Source organism: Copadichromis virginalis, linkage group LG19 (genome assembly GCF_057382275.1).
Source record: "Copadichromis virginalis isolate Kocher_CV1m ecotype Utaka linkage group LG19, C_Virginalis_male_GT1.1, whole genome shotgun sequence".
Classification (NCBI taxonomy): Eukaryota; Metazoa; Chordata; class Actinopteri; order Cichliformes; family Cichlidae; genus Copadichromis; species Copadichromis virginalis.
In genome coordinates, this window is record NC_140636.1 from 22,920,583 (window position 1) to 22,943,676 (window position 23,094).

The 23,094-nt window shown below is 37.7% G+C and overlaps 1 gene segment (V, D, J or C); it reads left to right on the top strand.

Moving 5' to 3' along the window:
- Window positions 1-3,796: 3,796 nt before the first annotated feature.
- On the top strand, window positions 3,797-19,707 carry LOC146686068 (T-cell receptor beta chain C region-like). The segment is given in 8 exon segments: window positions 3,797-3,860; window positions 3,961-4,245; window positions 10,850-10,854; window positions 14,793-14,838; window positions 18,608-18,970; window positions 19,086-19,109; window positions 19,214-19,320; window positions 19,419-19,707. Coding segments are annotated over 8 exon segments (906 nt in total).
- Window positions 19,708-23,094: the final 3,387 nt, after the last annotated feature.

Consider the following 23,094-nt stretch of genomic DNA (forward strand, 5'->3'; position numbering starts at 1 on the left):
CAAGGCTGCAGCTGCATCACAGCTCCCACCTCCGCAGGAAGTATTATCTGTGCCCCTACAGCTGCCACTTAAACTCCCAGACTATTTAGGAACAAATGTTGATTTAAAATTCATACAAGAGCAAGCCTCTGCATGTGATTACACCTATTGGGAGAATAATGACTGTACCTTAGATGACAGAGATGGCCTATACAAAATCTTAAGGGTTTGATTGCCCTCCCATATTCCCTGATGCCAGTCCTTGTCCGACATTTTCACGGTGTGAGTCATGTCGGACAAAGAGGGGTAATAGGGGCAATAAAATCAAGATTTGTAATTGAGAAAACATCACATGCAGTAAAAAGCATATTAGCAACCTGTCTAACATGTGCGCGAACTAATGTAGGTAGCTCAAAAGCAAAACATCAGCATTTACCACAACCAGATTTTCCATTTCATACATTACAAATTGATTTTACACACATGCCAGCGCAAGGAAGCATCAAGTACTTACTGGTAATAGTGGATCAATTTAGTAAATGAGTAGAAGCTTATCCAACCTCAAAAGAAACTGCAGAAGTAGTCTATCAAAAGTTGAGCAATGAAATAATACCCAGATTCGGAATACCTCACCAGATTAACAGTGATAGAGGATCTTCATTCACATTAGAAGTAATTCAAAAGTGTGCTAAAACTTTAATGACCTGGGTCAAATTACTTCCTCAAGTCCTCTGTGAGATTGGAATGACTCAATCTACAGTAACCAAATTATTTCCATTTGAAATAAGACTATTTCCAACACCATGGTCAGCTTCCAGAGGGGCACCGCTAGTAGAAGGTGATGTATATTGCATTGTCCACTGATGTTCACAACCTGGTAGAAAAACTGAATAATAACTATCAGAAAGTTTGTCTCTCTCAGCCTTTCCCCTCCACAGTTCCACCAGTGGAGACAAGGAGACGCATGTTGGAGAAGCCACTAAAACCAAGGACTCTCTGGGAGGCCGCGCGTGTTCCAGCCCCAGACTGTACTGGCAGTGACGAAGAACCAGCATCCTCACGGACGGACAACCTCAGTGGATTCATGCCAGCAGGGTTAAGACCAGCCCAATCGGACCATCTCAGGCGTCGGATCAAGCAGACGACATCTCCGGCGAGCCAGCGCCCGGAACTAGAGCAAATAAACACACACGGGTAGATGACATCTCAGGCGAGCCAGCGCCCGGATCCAGTGCACACACGCAATCACTGATTAACACACAACGTCTGAAAGAACAACGACAAGGTACTCAAACATCCAGCAGGAACAGAAAGCCAAAAGTACCACATGATGTCTAACCTGATAAAGCCAGACTCATTCCATCCTGATAATGGAGAAAATGAAATGCCCATTGTCATCACACGACGCTTATTCAATGTCTCTCGAACCTGGGACCAGGCCAGGAGACGACTGAAGAACTGTTTTTCTTATATATTGTCTTATATATTTAGGTTATTTATCATATCTATCGCATTAACCTTAGGATTTCTCTTTGCTATTTTGTATTGTAAACTGCAACCATGTTCACATTTCTGCAGGTCATATTTTGCTGACTATACCTAATGCTCCATTTTGCAAGACACCTACTTAATGCACTCCTCACGTTCCCTAAAATCAGTAAATAGCAACATAGACGCCACTAATAAGCCATCTTATGCGCCCTCTAGAACAGGAGCTAACGCCTGGTATGAAAATGCCAGAACAGCCGCTCGTGATTTAGGAAACAGTAACTGTTATGTCTGTTCAAAGGCTAATCCAGAACAGGTAATAGTAGGATACCCCATATCCGGTTTCCCCCTCACTGAGGGACTAGAGAAAATCAGCGGAAATAATGCTCTCTTTAAAGACGCTTTACAGTTGACTCTGAGCCCTCTCGACTGCCTACTTAGACACACACACACACCAACTAACCCTGAGACTCCATTAGGCGAATTATTGAAGTTATCTAATGACACCGCAGGGACCTGCGCCCCAATGAAACGCCCTAAGAATAGGTTAAAGCCCTCACTGCCCTTAGGACAGATCCCTCTCCATTTTAATACTAGTATGATATGTCTGCGCAGACTAAAGTTAACTGGCCCAGACACACACATAGATTATACAAAGGATAACTATACATTCTTCTCTGACTCCCCAGGTGCACGCTGTAATGAGACATGGCTAGCTGTCTCTGTGGCTGAAGTTGTATCATATCTGGAGGAACACACACACAGTTCAAGTTCGAGCAGAGAATCGATCATTGTTCCCCCAGACGGTGTCTTAAATGATACTGACTGGAGGGAGTTAGTTAAATCACACATGGTCACGCGCCTGACCAGACCAATCCCACATGCTTATTGGTTGTGCAATAATACCCTTAGATTAGCTTTACCTGTTGATTGGACCGGTACCTGTGGTCTAGTAACCGTTGATGTATGCTGTACTTTCATTCCCAATAATACCGCTCCTAACGGTTCATTCACACAAGCTATGAATAAACTTGAAGCATTGCAGATAGAACTAATTGCCAATACAGGTCACGGTCAGTGGCTACATAAGTGGCTACAGGACACGTTTGGAAGATGGAAGGAACTAATTGTAGCCTTTGTAACCGTTGCAGCATGTTTTTGATGATTATTGTCTGTTGTGTGGTACCCTGTGTACGTTCAATGATAATCCGTATAGCTACTAGTACAGCTACTTCAATGTATTTACAATTGGCACAAATTGACCCAGATTATGTGTCAGATGTTACCAATGATGTTCCTGATGTGTATATTGAACATTAGGTTGTGAACTATTACATTTTATGATTTGCTTTTTATATTATGTTATTACATTTGTGATTTTTCCTTTCTATTTGAGTTATTATTTTTAAAAAATAATAAAAGAGGGGAACTGTTAGGTATTTTGATACCACGGTAAGCATTTACAGGATATTGTTTTATACAGGAAAACTGTTACTCAATAAGGCCCATATACTAGTTGTTTTTCTCTTTCTATGTGACCCAAGAATTAATGTGTAGGACTCACAAGCTGGTACCTCAAGGTCGAAAACACCACAGAGATGAGACCACTTCCTTACTCCCATCCTCCCTTTTTCTTTATCTCCTGGAAAAGGCTCGTTAAAGGCTAGGTGGTTTGTTTCAGAATTCACTAATGAAAGAACTCTGTATTTTATGTCTAGGAGTGTATTTTGCTGGGATGATCATAAATTGTAGCTGAACTGATAAACTACACAAGGGATACTTTGCTCAGAAGGCAGGAAGACGTTTCCTTATTTGGTCTGTACCGGTTTGAACTGGGAAAGCTGACACACGAACCTTTTTTCATCTATATAAACTGCTGTGTATCAAATAAACCTTTGAGTCGATTTGGGAAGACAACCTGAAGCAGTCTGTGTTTCCTTGTTCTCCCAAGCTGCTCCCGACGTCGTAACTAACCCAGCTGAATGGCATACCTGAGTGTTACTTTAAATAATTAGGAATCTTAGAAGGAAAGGACAGAACTCTGCTTATCGCTCACGCCACGGAGGAAACCCGGGAAGGCAATTTCCTTCAGCGTGTTTGGCTGTTTTTCTGTTCTTTGCATGATTACCAGTTTCTCACATTGTCACTGTCAATACTGACATCATTACTCTAGTCCAATCATCTTCTCGCCTGCCTTCTTTGAGCCAATGAGTCTTCTCAAGTTTTAAATATGAGCTCTTCATCATTCTCCCTAAAAAAGTGTCTTTCATGCAACACACCTCCTCCCCATCTCTGCCACTTTTCAGCAGCTGCATCATTACACTGAAGACAGTTCATTGCTAACATGGAGGTGGCAGTTATTTACCTGTACCTATCATTTATTATTCACTCTGGTGAGTGCTGTGTATTTACTCAAGCCTTATTTATTACTTAATACCTACTTGACTCTACATTAAATTTAGTTTCCTACTTGTTCTCTACCATGGCTTCTAGGTCTGACTGTTGTTGTTCTTCAGTCTGGAGATCAAATATCTGACCCAGGGAGAAAAGTGTTGCTGGAGTGCAAAATGGGTCCAGGGTTCAGCATGGGCAGCTACACCATGTTCTGGTACAGACAGAACCACCACAGAGCTCCAATCGAGTTCCTTGTAAAAGAATACGAGAAACCTGTGGGACGCTTAGAGTCATTTATCGATACATCCAAAAACAACTTCTCTCTACAAATAACTGAGCTGCATATGAATGACAGCAGCACCTACTACTGTGCTGCCAGTCACAGTGATACACACAGACCAGACACTCATACACATAACCAGCGTGTTTGTCACAGATGGCGTAAAGCAGGAAGGAGCTGTGGCTTGTTTGGTTGTAAATGTCCTGGTGGAAATATAAGACAGAACATCTTCTGATCTTCAGGTCTATGTAGAATTAGGCAGACATGCTGGTACAATTAATTTATTTTTAATATCAGAATAATGCTAATAACTAATATCAAATTTGTCTTACACAAATAATAAGTGTACAGAAGCAGATAAAAGTCATGTGCTTCTGGTGTACACCAAAAGAGATTAAGCCACGCAGTATTTTTGTAGGTAATAACTTTGTTTATAAATCCAAATTTTGCATCACAATCTGCCCTCACTCTGTATGGAGGTGCATAATTAATTCAATATGGGACAAAAACGGTGAGTTCGAAGCTTTTACTGGGTATAAAATTATGAAAAGAGCATGCAATAAACTGACTGATCATAAATAAAAGTATCAAAAACCAGGATGAAAACAGGAAAGGTGGCTTGCAGAAATCAACATTAGTTCATTTACCAGTAAAGTGATATAAACTGCCCCCTTGAGACCTGCAAGCAGCACTGTCACAGTACACTGGGGAGAGGATAATTAAGCTGCAGTTGGTTTGGTGGCCACTGGGAGACTGTTGCTGTAAAAAGGAAGCTGTGGAAAACTGTGGGCTGATGACATCTTGTTACAGAAGCTTTGACTGCAGCAGTTCAATAAGTTACATCAGTGCTGTGACTGCTGTAAATATAAATGCAGAAAATTAATAATTTTTATGTTTTGTTATAAAAATGAATCTCCTCTTGTTTGTGCTTTTTATATTCACTGGTAAGAGCATTTATACTTATATTAGATAACTGTAATGTCTCTGGTAATTCTTCTTTATATTTTTCACTGAATTTGCTGATTTTGCCTGTTTTCTCTGTTTTCTTGTTTTACAGATTTCTCCCGGGGTGTTAAAATTGACCAGCCTCAATTCATTTCAAGCAGTAAAGGATCTGCATTTGTGACTCTGAAATGTGAACAAGATGACAGACAACATTACTACTTGTACTGGTACAAACAAAGCAGCAGTGGGAAACTGGAGTTAGTGGCATATTCTACTGGTCAAGATAACTCGTTCATTGAAGCGCCTTTTGAAAAAATGAAGTACACCATGTCTCGGCGTTCTGTACTTAACTCCACTCTGCAGCTACACCTTGTTGAGCCTGAAGACACGGCTCTGTACTACTGTGCTTCTAGTAGAACACAGTGGTTCAGGAAGCCTGAGCAGCTAAACAACAACCTCTGTGAAAAAAATCGCTACATGATGGGAGGATGGATAAATAGAAAGGCTTGTATCTGTAACTCTGATAGCCTCTTAAAATAAATTTCAGAGATATACCAATGTGACATTATAGGCCAAAAGAAATCTTATGAACAATAATAAAGAACATTTACTGACACATATAAAGTACAAGAACTGCCTGTGCAAAGTTCAGTCATGTCTCTGCATCACCACAAAGCTGATCTGTTCAGATAAGTGAGCAGGTGTTGGTGCAGTAAAGATATTTTACTACGTTCAGTATTGTTTTCATGACATAAAATAAAATTATGCCATTTAATTATTTGCTACTACAAGCTGGATTTGCACCTTTTGGATGATATTTCTCATATTCTTTAAATTATTTTCAAAATCAGTAAATAATTTTCAACGGCCACGAAGGAACATGTGCATCAAGGGACACGTGAGCAGTTTTAAGGAGGCAGGAATGAAGGGGTGTGGTGTAAAGAAGAGAGAGGATATAACATGTATAGGTTTGTTAGACACGAGCGGCATGTAAATGTTTCACCTCCGAGATGTTAGTTTTGTAATTTTGCTGTGAAAGCAGTTTATTGTGTGATTTCACATATCTACATTTAGGTTTACTTTCTAGAATGCCTCCAGCTCTGTACACATTTGGATTTATACTCGTGGTCCTTACAAGTAAGCTTAACAGTTTTGTCTTTTTTTGTTGAATTGCAATGCTCAAATTCACCTCACGTCACCTTTGTTTTTCTCACAGGAAAAGTGGAGAGTGTTACCTTTGAACAGTCGTCTGCTCAAGTTGTGAACAAAGGGACTGAGGAGCTCAGGATTAACTGCAGTCATGATGACAGCAACTTACAAGTAATGCTGTGGTACCAGCACAAGCAGAGTGATCAGGCAATGAGCCTCATTGGGTACACAGTACCCCAGAGTAAACCAAACTATGAGAGCCAGTTCACAGACCGGTTTGAGATAAAAAGAGACAACACAGTGAAAGGCTCTCTGATCATCAAAAGCCTTAATCTGTCAGACTCAGCTGTGTATTTCTGTGCTGCCAGCACACGGTGACGTGTTTCATATCCCTGCTATACTAAAAACCTCTGATAGAAAACTAATGACAAAGGCACAAAAACTTCCAAAAATGGGTTCAGGGTTTAGCATGAGCAGCTACACCATGTTCTGGTACAAACAGAACCATCATGGAGCTCCAATCAAGTTCCTTATGAGGGAATACGAGAAACCGTTGGGACACTTAGAGTCATTTATCGATACATCCAAAAACAACTTCTCTCCACAAATAACTGAGCTGCATATGAATGACAGCAGCACCTACTACTGTGCTGCCAGTCACAGTATTTTTGTAGGTAATAAATTTGTTTATAAATCCAAATTTTGCATCACAATCTGCCCTCACTCTGTATGGAGGTGCATAATTCATTTAATACGGGACAAAGACATTGGGTTTGAAGCTTTTACTGGGTATAGAATTATGAAAAGAGCATGCAATAAACTGACTGATCATAAATAAAAGTATCAAAAACCAGGATGAAAACAGGAAAGGTGGCTTGCAGAAATCAACATTAGTTCATTTACCAGTAAAGTGATATAAACTGCCCCCTTGAGACCTGCAAGCAGCACTGTCACAGTACACTGGGGAGAGGATAATTAAGCTGCAGTTGGTTTGGTGGCCACTGGGAGACTGTTGCTGTAAAAAGGAAGCTGTGGAAAACTGTGGGTTGATGACATCTTGTTACAGAAGCTTTGACTGCAGCAGTTCAATAAGTTACATCAGTGCTGTGACTGCTGTAAATATAAATGCAGAAAATTAAATAATTTTTATGTTTTGTTATAAAAATGAATCTCCTCTTGTTTGTGCTTTTTATATTCACTGGTAAGAGCATTTATACTTATATTAGATAACTGTAATGTCTCTGGTAATTCTTCTTTATATTTTTCACTGAATTTGCTGATTTTGCCTGTTTTCTCTGTTTTCTTGTTTTACAGATTTCTCCCGGGGTGTTAAAATTGACCAGCCTCAATTCATTTCAAGTCGTAAAGGATCTGCATTTGTGACTCTGAAATGTGAACAAGATGACAGACAACATTACTACTTGTACTGGTACAGACAAAGCAGCGGTGGGAAACTGGAGTTATTGACATATTCTACCGGTCAAAATAGCTCGAAGATTGAAGCTCCTTTTGAAAAAAGGAAGTACACCATGTCTCGGCCTTCCTTGCTTAACTCCACTCTGTATATATACCCCGTTGAGCCTGAAGACACGGCTCTGTACTACTGTGCTTCTAGTAGAACACAGTGGTTCAGGAAGAATGAGGAGCTAAACAACAACATTGGTGGGAAAAAAAAAATCACTACATGATGGGAGGATGGATAAATAGAAACTCTGATAGCCTCTTAAAATGAATCTCATAAATATACCAATGTGACATTATAGGCCAAAAGAAATCTTATGAACAATAATAAAGAACATTTACTGACACATATAAAGTACAAGAACTGCCTGTGCAAAGTTCAGTCATGTCCCTGCATCACCACAAAGCTGATCTGTTCAGATAAGTGAGCAGGTGTTGGTGCAGTAAAGATATTTTACTACGTTCAGTATTGTTTTCATGACATAAAATAAAATTATGCCATTTAATTATTTGCTACTACAAGCTGGATTTGCACCTTTTGGATGATATTTCTCATATTCTTTAAATTATTTTCAAAATCAGTAAATAATTTTCAATGGCCACGAAGGAACATGTGCATCAAGGGACACGTGAGCAGTTTTAAGGAGGCAGGAATGAAGGGGTGTGGTGTAAAGAAGAGAGAGGATATAACATGTATAGGTTTGTTAGACACAAGCGGCATGTAAATGTTTCACCGCAGAGATGTTAGTTTTGTAATTTTGCTGTGAAAGCAGTTTATTGTGTGATTTCACATATCTACATTTAGGTTTACTTTCTAGAATGCCTCCAGCTCTGTACACATTTGGATTTATACTCGTGGTCCTTACAAGTAAGCTTAACAGTTTTGTCTTTTTTTGTTGAATTGCAATGCTCAAATTCACCTCACTTTGTTTTTCTCACAGAAAAAGTGGAGAGTGTTACCTTTGAACAGTCGTCTGCTCAAGTTGTGAACAAAGGGACTGAGGAGCTCAGGATTAACTGCAGTCATGATGGCAACAGCTTACAAGTAATGCTGTGGTACCAGCACAAGCAGAGTGATCAGGCAATGAGCCTCATTGGGTACACAGTACCCCAGAGTAAACCAAACTATGAGAGCCAGTTCACAGACCGGTTTCAGATAAAAAGAGACAACACAGTGAAAGGCTCTCTGATCATCAAAAACGTTAATCTGTCAGACTCAGCTGTGTATTTCTGTGCTGCCAGCACACAGTGACATGTTTCATATCCCTGCTATACTAAAAACCTCTGATAGAAAACTAATGACAGTGGCATAATGTTTTTTCTTTTTGGACGTTGAAACTGTTCATCTTTTTATCAGGGCAACATTGGGGTATAACAAATCTATGTATTCTTTATGAAGTGTAATGTACCTATACATATGTAACAAATTTCCCAGTTTAACTACATTTAAGTTAATTTCAGCTTTAGTCTTTTTATGTGAAAAACTTTTTCTATTTTTTTTCTCTATAAAATATGTGCTTCACAGTACAACAATGCTAATCTAGCTGTTTCTGTTCCAATGTTGTTGCTTTTTGTATGTCTGCTTTAATATTAATAAACAGTAAAATATATTAAAGTTCGTGTGATCTTATAACTTCTGGCTACTTAGACTCGACAGACTTGATGCGCACTGGTTTTGATGCAATGAGCTGTTTTTAAAGAATGATTTATTACTCTAATTATTTAGACAAAAAGTGTTTGCAAAGGAGTTTTTCAACTGTGGAAGTAGTCCTAAACCAAAACATCATAAGGGTGACATAATAAAGACTTTTTAAGCAAAACTTTCATGAGGTAATAAGACAAGATTCTCAATATATAAAGCAGTAATATTGAACATTACATTACTTTTTTAAAAAATGATTGTTTCCATTACCTTTGGTTTGTTAGGATTAAATATGTACACCTACACAATCAATTAAATGTCAATAAATATATGTCAACATTGTTTTCAAAATGGTCGTATTGAAGAAAATTGTAGATGAAACGTCCCCCAAATCACGTGGTCGTGTGACCTCATGATGCTTTTGTACTGAATACAGTGATGTTGCAACAGCTGCATCATTTCACTGGAGACAGCTCAATACTAACATGGTTGTCGCAGTTATTTACCTCTCGTTTTTTATTCACTCTGGTGGGTGTGTTGGCTGTGTATTTACTCACACTTTATTTACTGCCTAATAAGTGACAAATCTGAGTAAATTCACTTTTTTTCTCTGTGTTTTCTACCATGGCTTCTAGGTCTGACTGTTGTTGTTCTTCAGTCTGAAGATCAAACGTCTGACCCAGGGAGAACATTGATGCTGGAGTGCAAAATGGGTTCAGGGTTCAGCATGAGTGGCTACACCATGCTCTGGTACAGACAGAACCACCACGGAGCTCCAATCGAGTTCCTTGTAAAAGAATATGATAAACCTGTGGGACGCTTAGAGTCATTTCTCGATGCATCCAAAAACCTCTTCTCTCTACAAATAACTGAGCTGCATATCAATGACAGCAGCACCTATTACTGTGCTGCCAGTCACAGTGATACACACAGACCAGACACTGATACACATAACCACCCTGTCTGTCACAGATGGCATAAAGCAGTAAGGGGCTGTGGCTTGTTTGGTTGTAAAAGTCAGAGCACCTTTGTCCTGGTGGAAACATAAGTTTAAAATAGAACAGACTTAAAGAAGTCCAGATGCTTTTCTTTGCAAGCTCCTTTGAAAATAGAACAGACTTCAGCTCTTCAAATGTATGTAGAAATATGTAGAAATTCTAGAACATTTACATGGATTTATTTTTGATATCAGATCAATGAAATGTAACGACAGAAATCTGTCAGCATTGTTTCACATTTTTCAAAGCCATCCAATGGAGCATAACAGAGTCTTCACCACGACAATTGTGGGATCAGGGCCTCATGTTTGACATCCCTGAACAAGAACTTCTGTGTGTTTGCAACAAAAGCGATTAGACCATGCAGTCGTTATTGGAGATAATAGCTTTTTTGTAAATCCCAGCTTGGCATCACCATCTGCCCTCACTCTGTACGCAGATGCACAATTTATCCAATACAGGATACAAAAAAGGGAAGAGAATTAACATAAGTGCAGTCTATGTAGTTAGCAGATACAGTGGTTAGTGATAAAAACTGCCCCCTTGAGTCCTGCAAGCAGCACTGTCTCATTACTCTGAAGAAATTAAATTAAGCTGCAGTTGGCTTGGTGGCCACTGGGATATGGTTGCTGTAAAAATGAACCCCTTCAGATTGTCTGTATGAAAAACTGTGGGTTGATGACATCTTGTTTCAGAAGCTTTAACTGCAGCAGTTCAATAAGTTGCATCAGTGCTGTGCCTGCTCAGCCTGTTAGAAATACAAATGCAGAAAGATATATTTTATTTGAAATAATTTAATAACTGTAAAAATGAATTTCCTCCCATTTGTGCTTTTTATATTCACTGGTAAGAACATTTATACTTATATTAGATAACTGTAATATCTCTGGTAATTCCCCATCATATTTTTTCACTTAATTTGTTGATTTGTCTCTTTGTTTCCAGATTTCTCCCGGGGTGTTAAAATTGATCAGCCTCAGTTTATTTTCAGCTATGAAGGAACCGCAAATGTGACCCTGGATTGTAAACAAGATGACAGTGACTATTACTACATGTACTGGTACAGACAAAGCAGCAGTGGGAAACTGGAGTTAGTGACATATTCTCTTAGTAAAGATTCTTGGAACATTGAAGCTCCTTTTAAAAATTCACAGTACACCATGTCTCGGCCTTCCGTGCTTGAATCCACCCTGAAGATACACCTCGTTGGGGCCGGAGACACGGCTCTGTATTACTGTGCTTCCAGTATAGCACAGTGGTTCAGGAAGCCTGAGCAGCTAAACAACAACCTCAATGAAAAAAACACGACGAGTTGGGGAAGATGGATAAATAGGAATGATTATGTGTTTAACTCTGATGGTCCCTTAAAATGAATTTAAAGGAAATACCAATATGACATGAACAGATACAATCATTTTTATAAAAAACAAATAAATAACCTTTATAAATACACATAAAGTACAAGAACTGCCATTTCACAGTTCAGTCATGTCCCTGCATCACCACAACGCTGATCTGTTCAGATAAGTGAGCAGGTGTTGGTACAGTAAAGATATTTTACTACATTCAGTATTATCCTCACAAACAGTTTGTTATCAACATCCACGTGCTTTAGTTTCTACTTCATTCATTTATTTATTTTGGTGTGTTCGGTTTGATTGGATCAAGTTCAGAAGATTATCACACACTGACCTCTACTGGGTTTATACGGGATAACAATTAATCCAAATAAAGTGCAATTTATACTAAATATTATAGCTACTGTACACATGCTCTCATAAAATGCTTATAGTTTGCACTATTAAGTCTGTTCTTAATGAAATTTTAGGTTTAAACATGAGAACAATTCTTGTGCTGCTAATTATTTACTCATCCTTAAATGTCAAACATGTAAATATACATCAGCTTTTACACACTGAACTGATGGGATGTTTGAATATATAATTAAGTTCTGGAATGTTCCAAAATACATCATAAAAGTTAGCAATAAATTAGAAATTTGAATAAGAATAATTGAAATGTAAGGTATTATAAGGTAAGTATAGCCCAGGCTAATTTGCAGTGGAGCAAATGTAACTAAATAAATATATTTAGACATAAATACCGTTTTAAGGACATAACTACGTTACTCAGTATGTGATTACTTTAGTTAGCTCAAACTTATGTTGTGTAAAATATATCAAATAAATATTTTTTACATCAGTATCTACATACAATTTTATATTATTATGAAATGGCTCATTGTGTTCTTGACTATAACTATTATCTTACAATTCACTTCAGAATAATAACCTTTGCTCTTTTATTTCTATGATTCTATATCCACACAATCCAATATTATGTTATAATTTGTCAAAATGTCCTTTCAGTTATACAAACTATATCATTTATGTGACAAATTTACTCTTATGAACTCGACTAGACAGCAGAAGTTCATCCAGAAACAATGAGATTTTAATTTACTGGTATTACTGGTATCAAATACTTAGTGCTTGGTTGTTTTGCATACCATGCTTTTATAGCATTCTATGCGGGGTCTTATCTGAAGGTTACAGTTACCAAAATGCGTGAGCATCCATTTATAGTATTTCTCATCTTGCTTGCCAATAACTGATTGGATAAAGCGCTGTGACCACCAGAGATGTCACTTCCTCTGAGCAACTACAAACACAAATAAAAAAGTCTTTGTTTTTTTTCTGCCCTCCCTTCCTGCTTCTTTTCTTAGCTGTCACAGAAATAGCAGCAGTCAGGTTGGAGCGCGTTCAGCCGTCAGTCAGCCCGACCTGCACAGCTGCGCTCACAGGCAGACAGAGATGGAGGCTGAGATAGGGAGAAGCGGGGTGGGGGAAGGAGAGAGGAGAGAACGAAAAAGACGCAAGGTTTTTGTGTGATGCTTTTTCACCGTGGGGACAGGGGGCCACGGTGATACAATCCCATAGAGCCGTCGTACAAAAACCTCCTCCCATTAAAATGCATTGTGAAGACTGCTACATGCAACTTAAAACGTTGTTAGAGCGGAAAAATCACTAATCTGAAGGTGTCTGGGATGGAGGAACACTTTGGTAGCGAAAACCTATTCCTAAGAAGAAATTTTAATGGGAAATAAGTTTTTAAAGACTTGCAATTCATATTTGCAGCCGTTGGATGTTTGTATTGTTATCTCAACAAACACAAAACAAATTTGGTCATTGTAAAGATCACCCTCCATGTTTAAAGTGTTTAAAGATCACCTGGATTATTAGAATATGTGTAAACTGGATGTTTCTGGAAAGTTTTGAGAGTTTTTGGCAGAGGAGGCCTACAGCGTGACTCTGGAGCTGAAGCTTACTTTGGAAAAGGAACAAAACTCACTGTTTTAGGTAAGTTGGATATCTCAAAACTTTGATTCATCCTATTACACAGAAATTGGTGTAAATGCTGGTTTGACAGTGAAGGAAAATTCTGTTCTCATAAAAATCTAAAATATTGAGCTAAAAACGGAGCACTGTGACCTACAATAATCCTGCTTACTTTGGCCAAGGAACCAAGCTGACAGTTTTAGGTAAATATTCCACTTTACTTCCATTTTTTGACAAATATGACATTGGCTACAGCCTCAGTGTTAACATAAATGTTCATTAATACTAACTAAAGGTTATTCTGGTGTAAAAAGAGTTTCATGCTGAGTATTTTGCACTGTGACCAACACACAACCTGCTTACTTTGGCCAAGGAACCAAGCTGACAGTTTTAGGTAAATATTCCACTTTACTGGTGTGTTTTGTGAACTGTAAATTTGTTTAGAGCCATAACATTGACAGGAGTATTAGTAAAGAATATTGTCAAAGATTATTCTGATACAAAAACAGTTTCATGCTGAGTATTTTGCACTGTGACCAACAACCAACCTGCTTACTTTGGCAAAGGAACCAAGCTGACAGTTTTAGGTAAATATTCCACTTTACTGTGGTGTTTTGTGAACTGTAAATTTGTTTAGAGCCATAACATTGACAGGAGTATTAGTAAAGAATATTGTCAAAGATTATTCTGATACAAAAACAGTTTCATGCTGAGTATTTTGCACTGTGACCACCGGCCAACCTGCTTACTTTGGCAAAGGAACCAAGCTGACAGTTTTAGGTAAATATTTCATTTTACTAGAATTTTTGATAAATATGACTTTAACTATAACCATAGTATAAACAGAGGTATCCATGAAGACTATCCTTAGAGAGGATTCGGATACAAAAACAGTTTCATGCTGAGTATTTTGCACTGTGACCTACACTGATCCTGCTTACTTTGGCCAAGGAACCAAACTGACAGTTTTAGGTAAATATTTCATTTTATTTCTGTGTTCTGATGAATGTACCTTTCATCAGAAGCTTAGTACTGACAGGATTATTAGTAAAGACAATCCTCAGAGATAATTCTTGTGCAAAAACAGTTTCTTGCTGAGTGTTTTTGCATTGTGTCAGGGCAGCGAAGCTTACTTTGGAAAAGGAACAAAACTGACTGTACTAGGTAAATATTTCATTTTATTTCTGTGTTCTGATGAATGTACCTTTATTCAGAAGCTTAGTACTGACAGGATTATTAGTAAAGACAATCCTCAGAGATAATTTTGGTTTCTTGCTGAGTGTTTTTGCACTGTGACAGACCAGCGAAGCTTACTTTGGAAAAGGAACAAAACTGACTGTATTAGGTAAATATTTCACTTCACTGCTCTGTTCCAAAAATGTACCTTTCATCAGAGGCTTAGTATTGACAGGATTATAAGTAAACACAACCCTCAGGCATAAAAAGAGTTTCATGCTGAGTGTTTTTGCATTGTGACAATGCTAACGAAGCTTACTTTGGCCAAGGAACCAAACTGACAGTTTTAGGTAAATATTTCACTTTATTTCTGTGTTTTGATAAATGCAATTTTGATTAGAGCCTTAGTGTTGTCAGAAGTATTATCAAAGACGTTTGTCAAAGGTTATTCTGGAACAAAAAGGGTTTCATGCTGAGTATTTTGCACTGTGAACACTGGCAATCCTGCTTACTTTGGCCAAGGAACCAAACTGACAGTTTTAGGTAAATATTTCACTTTTTCTATTGTGTTGGATGAATATTGGTTTGTTTAGAGGATTAGTAAAAGTGCTGGCAGAAGTATGAGCAAAGATTATTCCCAAAGAGAAGTGTGGTAGAGAAAGAGTTTCATGCTGAGTATTTTGCACTGTGACAAACAGCGAAGCTTACTTTGGAAAAGGAACCAAACTGACTGTATTAGGTAAGTAAAGCATGTGAATAATCAAATAAATGCATGAAGATGTTCAAGGGTGAAGCTGCAAAAATAAGTTTAAGGAGCTCAGATGTTTAGAGTGCTTTTTGACATTAAGCCTGAGCGCTGTGTCAATAGAGAAGCTTATTTCGGTCAGGGAACAAAACTGACTGTTCTTGGTAAGTAAAACTTTTCTCTCACATGAATTCAACACAGAAATAATTAAAACATGTTAAAGGGCAGCTGTTGCTTCAGATTTCTTTTCTTAATAGTAGCTTAAATGCTTAAAGAAGCAAAGTGAAAGAAGCATCGTGATGTTTTGAGCACAGATTAAGTTCACTGTGCCTCTGGTGGTTATGAAGCTTTCTTCGGTGGAGGAACAAAATTAACTGTTTTAGGTAAGAAAGAAAAATTATACGTAAAATTTGTAATAAGATTTGGGCCAGAGGAATAACTAATATAAAAAACTTTCTTACATGAGCAGCTTGGTAACAAACTTACTGTACTTGGACTCGTTATAGTCTGAGCTCAGTGCTTTTTGTTCAGAAGCTTAAACACTGTGCCAATTATGAAGCTTATTTCGGCCAGGGAACAAAACTGACTGTTCTTGGTAAGTGAAAAATCTAAATGTCTTTTCATAAACATAGTTAAACTAGTTAAAGCTGACAAAAGTGTTTCAGTAAGGGGTTTGGCATTTAAACTGGTAAAAACAACAACAACAATAAAACATGAGTGCAGCACATTTAGACATTTTACTTTAAAGAAAAATAAAAGGAAACTTCATTATTTTATGAAGAGACCAAAAAATGAAGATGCAAAGTAGAAACAGCATGTTGGGCTGTTTTGAGCACTAATTAACTTCACTGTGACTCTGGTGGTGCTTCAGAGGCTTACTTTGGTGGAGGAACAAAATTAACTGTTTTAGGTAAGAAATAAAAACTATATATGAGTATATGTATGTCTGCAGTAAGGTCTTGGATACATGAATCCAAATAGATGTTAAAATTCCCAACTGGAGTCATTATTGAACAAACTGTATTTGAGTTCTCTGTAGTCTCAGCTCAGGGCTTTTTGCTCTGAGGTTTAAATGCTGTGTCAGAACGAAGCTTATTTCGGGCAGGGAACAAAACTAACTGTTCTTGGTAAGTGACGAATCAAAATTTATTCTTATAAATGTTACAAAACAAAAACCAATTAAAGAATAAGTGTTGCCTGAAAAAACAAACATTTTGTTTCATATTAAATTTGTAAAAACTTAAAAGAGCAGTGCAGCATATGTGGGATTTTTAACTTAAAGAAAAGCAACATTTGGTTTATTAAAAGCAAGCAAAGAATTAAGAAACAAAGCAGAAGCAGCATGTGTTGAGCTGTTTTGAGCAGTGATCAGGTGCACTGTGACTCTGGTGCTTCAGAGGCTCACTTTGGTGGAGGAACAAAATTAACTGTTTTAGGTAAGAAAACATTTTAAAGTTCACTAAATAAAGTTGAGGACTGATTTTGTTGAGCTGCCTCTAAAACTTTAAAATCACACCAAAAACTCATGTAGCTAAAGTCAAAGTCTTTACATGTAAAAATTGACAGTTGGAATAATTTCCATGTGGCACAGTTAAAGAGGGGCACTAGAAAGGGTTTTTGTCACAGTACAAAGTCTCTGTGCTCCTACAACGAGGCTTACTTTGGAGCTGGAACTAAACTCACTGTTTTAGGTAAGAAAACTTCCAACAAAAATCAGCTGGGCTTTACTCTCATGGTGTTTATATGTTGGTTGAGTGACAACATTTAGTATATGTTTCATTTATTTATTTACCTTTATGTTATGGTAGTGAAAAAAGTGGGCAATCGTTAAAGTTTAAAAGTAATTTATGTAGAAGTTTTCTTGTGCCAGGAGAAAAAAGTGTTATCTGTGTTCTCCAGTAAAAGTACTGTGCCTATGAAACATTTGGCTCTGCGCCCAGAATATTGTTCTCACACTCAGTTCTTATCAGCTCTGTGAAATACTGTGAGTTTCCAGTCAGAAGCTTATTTTGGAGCTGGAACTAAACTCACGGTTTTAGGTAAGAGTGCAAAGATGGATTAACATTAACGTAATAATTTCTGATGAAATATTCATTGGGATCCTTCTGTAAATTAGTTGGTTTTAATGTCTGTTATTTTAGATTTGTGCATTTCCAAAATTAATTATCTTGCATGGTCAAAATTTGCGTAATAATGCTACAAGCAGATGATTTTCCTCAGGTCTTTTCTATATGTTTGGGTGTAAAAGTTGTTTAACACTGAAAAAGAGAATAAAGACAGACAGCAGCTTTCTAGAGCAGTTTTTTCTACAGCAGTTTATCAGTGTGAACAACTACGACCCTGCTTACTTTGGCAGTGGCACCAAACTCACAGTACTGGGTAAGAAAGTGACAAAATAGTGCATAAATACTTGTTTTTAGAGATGTAAAGATGTCGTCATCCATGCTGTAAACCTTTAAATTGCATTTTAATGAGTAAACATCTCAAAATGTGTCAGAAAACTGTGATATTTGGAAAAAAAAACGGCCTCAAGTCTGGAAGAATATTTGTGTTATGGAACAGCTGGCAGAAAAGTGCAGTTTGTTTCATCAAAAAGTGATTTAAATTGCACATGGCAGAGTAATCGTTTTGTATGTGAACTAACAAATGCTGTAGAAAAAATAAGCTTGAGGTGAATCCAAGTGTTCTAAGTCTTGTGAGTTTTTGTGGCTGTGACTTGGCATTGTGCTCAGGCACTTATCCTCCTTATTTTGGAGAGGGAACCAAGCTAACAGTTCTGGGTAAGATCACCACAATAATTTAGTAATAAAGAAAATGTGAGTTTTGTAATCTGAATTAATCCTTTGTGTTAATATGTGTGGGAAAAAAGTTCTCCTGGATGTTTTTGTGCATTAATTGTAATGTTTGCCTGGCATGTGCACGAGACTTGGGTGTCTTACATTTGTTGTAGATCTAAAGGCAGTTTTAGTCATGTGTGTTAATGTGATTCTTCTTTGTCCTTTGTCCTTGCAGAAGAAAACAGTAAAATCACTCCACCACAAGTAAAAATACTGAGACCTTCAGAACATGAGTGCAGAAACAGCAAAGACAAAAAAAGGAAGAAGACCCTCGTTTGTGTGGCCTCTGGTTTCTACCCTGACCATGTCAAAGTGTATTGGCAAATGAATGGGAAAAATGTCCCTGATGGTGTGGCAACAGATGAAGCTGCGCTTGAAGGAAAAGATGACAACAACCAGACCGTGTACAAAATCACCAGCAGGCTGAGAGTCTATGCCAAACAATGGGAAAATCCTGACAATACCTTTAAATGCGTTGTCAATTTCTTCAGTGGCACTGTATATACAGATTATTCAGATGTTACTAACGGAGTTACGGGTAAATTCTTGTGGAACTTAATCGTCTTGCTCTTATATGCACATATTATATGCAAATCTTTTAATATTTCAGTCATCTGTTGTGAACTAATAATTTCTTCTTTTTTTTCAAACAGCTGAGACAAATTCTATATCAAGAGGTAAATATTATAGATTATTCCTTCAGTGAATCAGTTCTAGCATGATTGTCATCACTTGGAAATATAGAAGCTGTGTTGTATCACTAAATGTTTCTTATTTACAGAGAAGTATTTGACAACTACACAAAATTTCAAGGTCGTCTACAGCGTGCTTACTGTCAAGAGCTGTGCCTATGGAGCTTTCGTTGGATTTTTGGTGTGGAGGCTTCAGGTTTGTCCAAATCTTGTCCAAAAAAATTGTCTCTCTCTATAATAATAACAGTAACACAAATGACTTATTACTCTCTGCGTTCTTTCTATGTTTTGCAGCGTTTTGGTGGAAAGCAGAAGTACTGAGAGCTGAGCTGAAGCCTCAAAAAATAACTCTGGGACATGAGTTACCTTGCTCTCTGTAAATATCGTTCACAAACAGTCTATTGTTAAAGTGCACACTGTTAATCGCCTGTTCAAGTTCTGCTGTGGATTTTTATGTGCTTATTTGTCTTTATATAATTAATAACTGCCTTTCAAATAGACTGATGTCAATTTCTTATACAAAGTGATTTTCTGTGTGTAACTTGATTTTCTTCTTAATAAAAGTATATTAGATTATTTTAAAGCTGTGTTGTTCTTGTGTAGTTTGCCCTGGAAATACTTTTTAAAGCTGTGAATCAGTCTTCATATCATAATATCAAACACTATTACTTAATTTGAAAAAGATAGGATGAGACAGGTGAATAATAATGTGTCATTTGATCAAACTTGTGAAGAATATCATCGCCTTTCTCTGGTTTTACATCTCAAGTTTTTCCAGAGATACTGTAAAATGTATTTTTCATCAACTAGCCTGTTTTCTGAGAAGTCGTCTATTTTCTCCCCCATAATCTTGAAACATCTCACCTCAGGAGAACTTCTTAAGATGGTTAATTTTACTCATAGCAGGATTTTCCATTCAGAAAACCGATGACTAAAAAGTGTCTGGTAAAATTTACTAGTAAATTTAAATTTCATCCAGTAATTTTCTTTACTTTTCTTGGAAATCAATTCACTTTTTGAGTCACCTTTTCCACAAACACAAACAGTGTGTGACAACATGCATTCCTTTCTTAAACAAAGAATATCTTTCTTTAGTTCAAACACGCTCTGTAGCAAAATAAGAACACAAGTCTAACCCATAACAGGAAATCAGCATTTCATCTGTGTACTGAAGAAGGTCAAAGCTGCTGTGGGTGAGAAAGATAAACCAGGGCATGAAACCCTGCAGAGGAGAGTGCAACAGCAGAGGAGAGGATGTGGTCACAGAGCAGCCTGCAGCTCGCTCTCTGTGCTGAGAAACGGCGGAGGTGCAACCTTCACTTTACCACAACCTCCGGCTCGCTGTGTGCACCTGCAACTTTGCACCGACCCCCCGCTCTGCACATCTATGAGCAAACAGATGGAAACTTCCATTTCTGTGTCAACTGAAGTTACGCATTGTACAAAAACAACGTCATACATTATGCAAAAGCTGTTTGCAGTGATCTGGCACAACATTTTGCACCAGATAAAATCAGACTTTGGGGAAGCCACAGAACTTCAGGCAAATATCAGCAGCTCATTTAAAAACATAACTGACAGTGTTTAAATGTACACATGTGTATATAACTATAAGATAAAGGTTTGTGTGGGACTGCATTCAAAAGATAATCTGGCCTTTTTACAGGACTCAGTTCAAACCGTCACATTCTGCTTTCCCTGGTTGCTTCCTTGAAAAACATGTTTTCTTGTCCTGAAGTCAAATAAACAGGAAGCGTAGTCTTTGAAGCAGCAACAGAAATGTGGCACATCTGCCATCTGTTAGGAAAATAATTTTAGCTTCCCCTGAATGTGATCCTTAAATGAATGTATAAGCTGCTAATTTAAACCTCACACGTGTGGAGCTCATAAAGAAAACAGCCAGTGTTTGGGTTTTTCGTCTTAAAAACACAATCACAGCTGACGGGTACAGCCATGACAAAAAGAAATTACATCCCCTGCCAATTCTAAGGTTTTACATGTCAGCGAATAAAAAAAATAATAAAAATAGCCAGTGTATACCAGGTCTTATAAGCTGGTAACAAAACATAAATTATTACACCAAATTTAAGCCAAAATGCATAACTGTAGATGAATTTTTAAGCTCACTTTTCTTTACAGTATTGCTTCAATTCATTGAGCTTCTCAGTCATTTGTTATGTACAGCTCTCTTAAGGCACAACATTTCACTCAGGTTGAAGTCTGGACTTTATCCAGGCCACTCCATCACCACTTATTCTCTTTTTCAGTCTTTCTGCTGTCGATTTGCTGCTGTGCTTGAGATTATTGTTCTTTTATATTATCCATTTTCAACCAAGCTTTAGCTGTTAGACAGATGGCCTCACATTTGACTTCAGAATACTTTGGTATACGGAGCAGTCCACGGTCAACTTAATGACTGTAAGGTACTCACGTGTTGTGGCTGCAAAACCCAAATTCTCTCCCCTCCACCACCGTATCTGACAGTTGATATGAGGCGTTTATGTTGATATACTGTGTTTGGCTTTAATCATATGTGATTGTCAATGGAAAAATTGTACTTAGTAGTCAGTATAGTCTTTTAATGATATAAGTTTGCATATGGTAGAATACTGCATGTAATCATTTGTGTTTAGAAGTATATAGTTGGTGGCATATTGAAAGAATGTCTCATCCTAGGAGGTCTGTAACATTCCAGGGTGTTCTGGTGTTCACCCCCACATCCTGAGAGCATGGGAGAGGTCGTACCTTGTTTTATTGTTTTACGGTAGGATTAACGTAGCTATGTCAGTTTTAGTCTAAGTGCTTTTTTACATATAGATGAACTGTTGGACCAGCAGGTTAAGGGAAGTAGTTTATGGGGACACACACACACACACCCCTCCACATTCCAATGTAAGGAACAAACGCTCACTGAAGTGTAAATAAAGACAGGGGCAGTTTCTCAGCGCGAGTCTCAGTTCTGGAGGCTGCCCTTGCTAGCAAGAAATTCTGCGTGTTTCTCTTCTCTGATTTTCTACTGAAGAAGTGTTTTAGAGTACATCTCTTAACAGTGATCCTGCGCATTCCAGTGCTGTGCAGTTGGTTCAAGTTGAACGTTGCAAACCTAAGCCATGCTGCCATGTTGTTTTTAGAGAGAAGAGGCTTTCTCCTAGTAGCTCTTCAAAATATGGTATACTTATTCTGTCTTACTCTCATTAAACTGTCATGAACTTTACATTTAACCTGCTAACTGAGGCCTGTAGAGTCTGAAATGAAGCTCTTTTTTCCCCCAGTTTCTCTGTGTAATACAGAATGATCTTGGAGTCAAGTTGCTGGGACTTCCACTGCTGGGAAGATTGGCAAATGTTTTGTCTCGTCACTGTAGCAAGATGGATTTCAGATTGTCTGTAAAGTACCTCATACATTTTCCCAAATTGAAGGGCAGCAACAGTTGCTTGTCTCAGATCAGCACCAGAACACTCCAGACCAGCAAGCTTCCTAAATGTCTGCATTTATAAAGAAGCTCACACTTGCAATTGATCAGTTCACAAATGACCTCTTCATGTTTGCTCACTTTTTGTTAAATAATAACATGACATAACCTGATGTTTGTCTGAGGTTGTGTTTCCATAATCTTAGGGAAAGGGCCAGATTATTTTTTATGACATCCTAATGTGCAAAGCCTTGGACCTGAACTGTAAATATAAAGATTATTAAACAATGAGTTTTATTTTACTTAATGGCTACATTAAGTAAAATATTGCACTATACCATTTATTGTCTGTCTGCCATACTATAGCTCACAACTGTACTAAAAAAATATTAAAGATATAAGGAGAACGCTCCACAAATATACACCACGGCCAGGAGATTAAATACTGACTGTTAGCTAAAGATTGTTTTGTTTGTAGAGCCAGCAAATCCATCTTAAAGCTAGAATGTAAGTGGTTAAATTATGTTTATGAAAACAACACAAGAGCAAAAAAAGCTG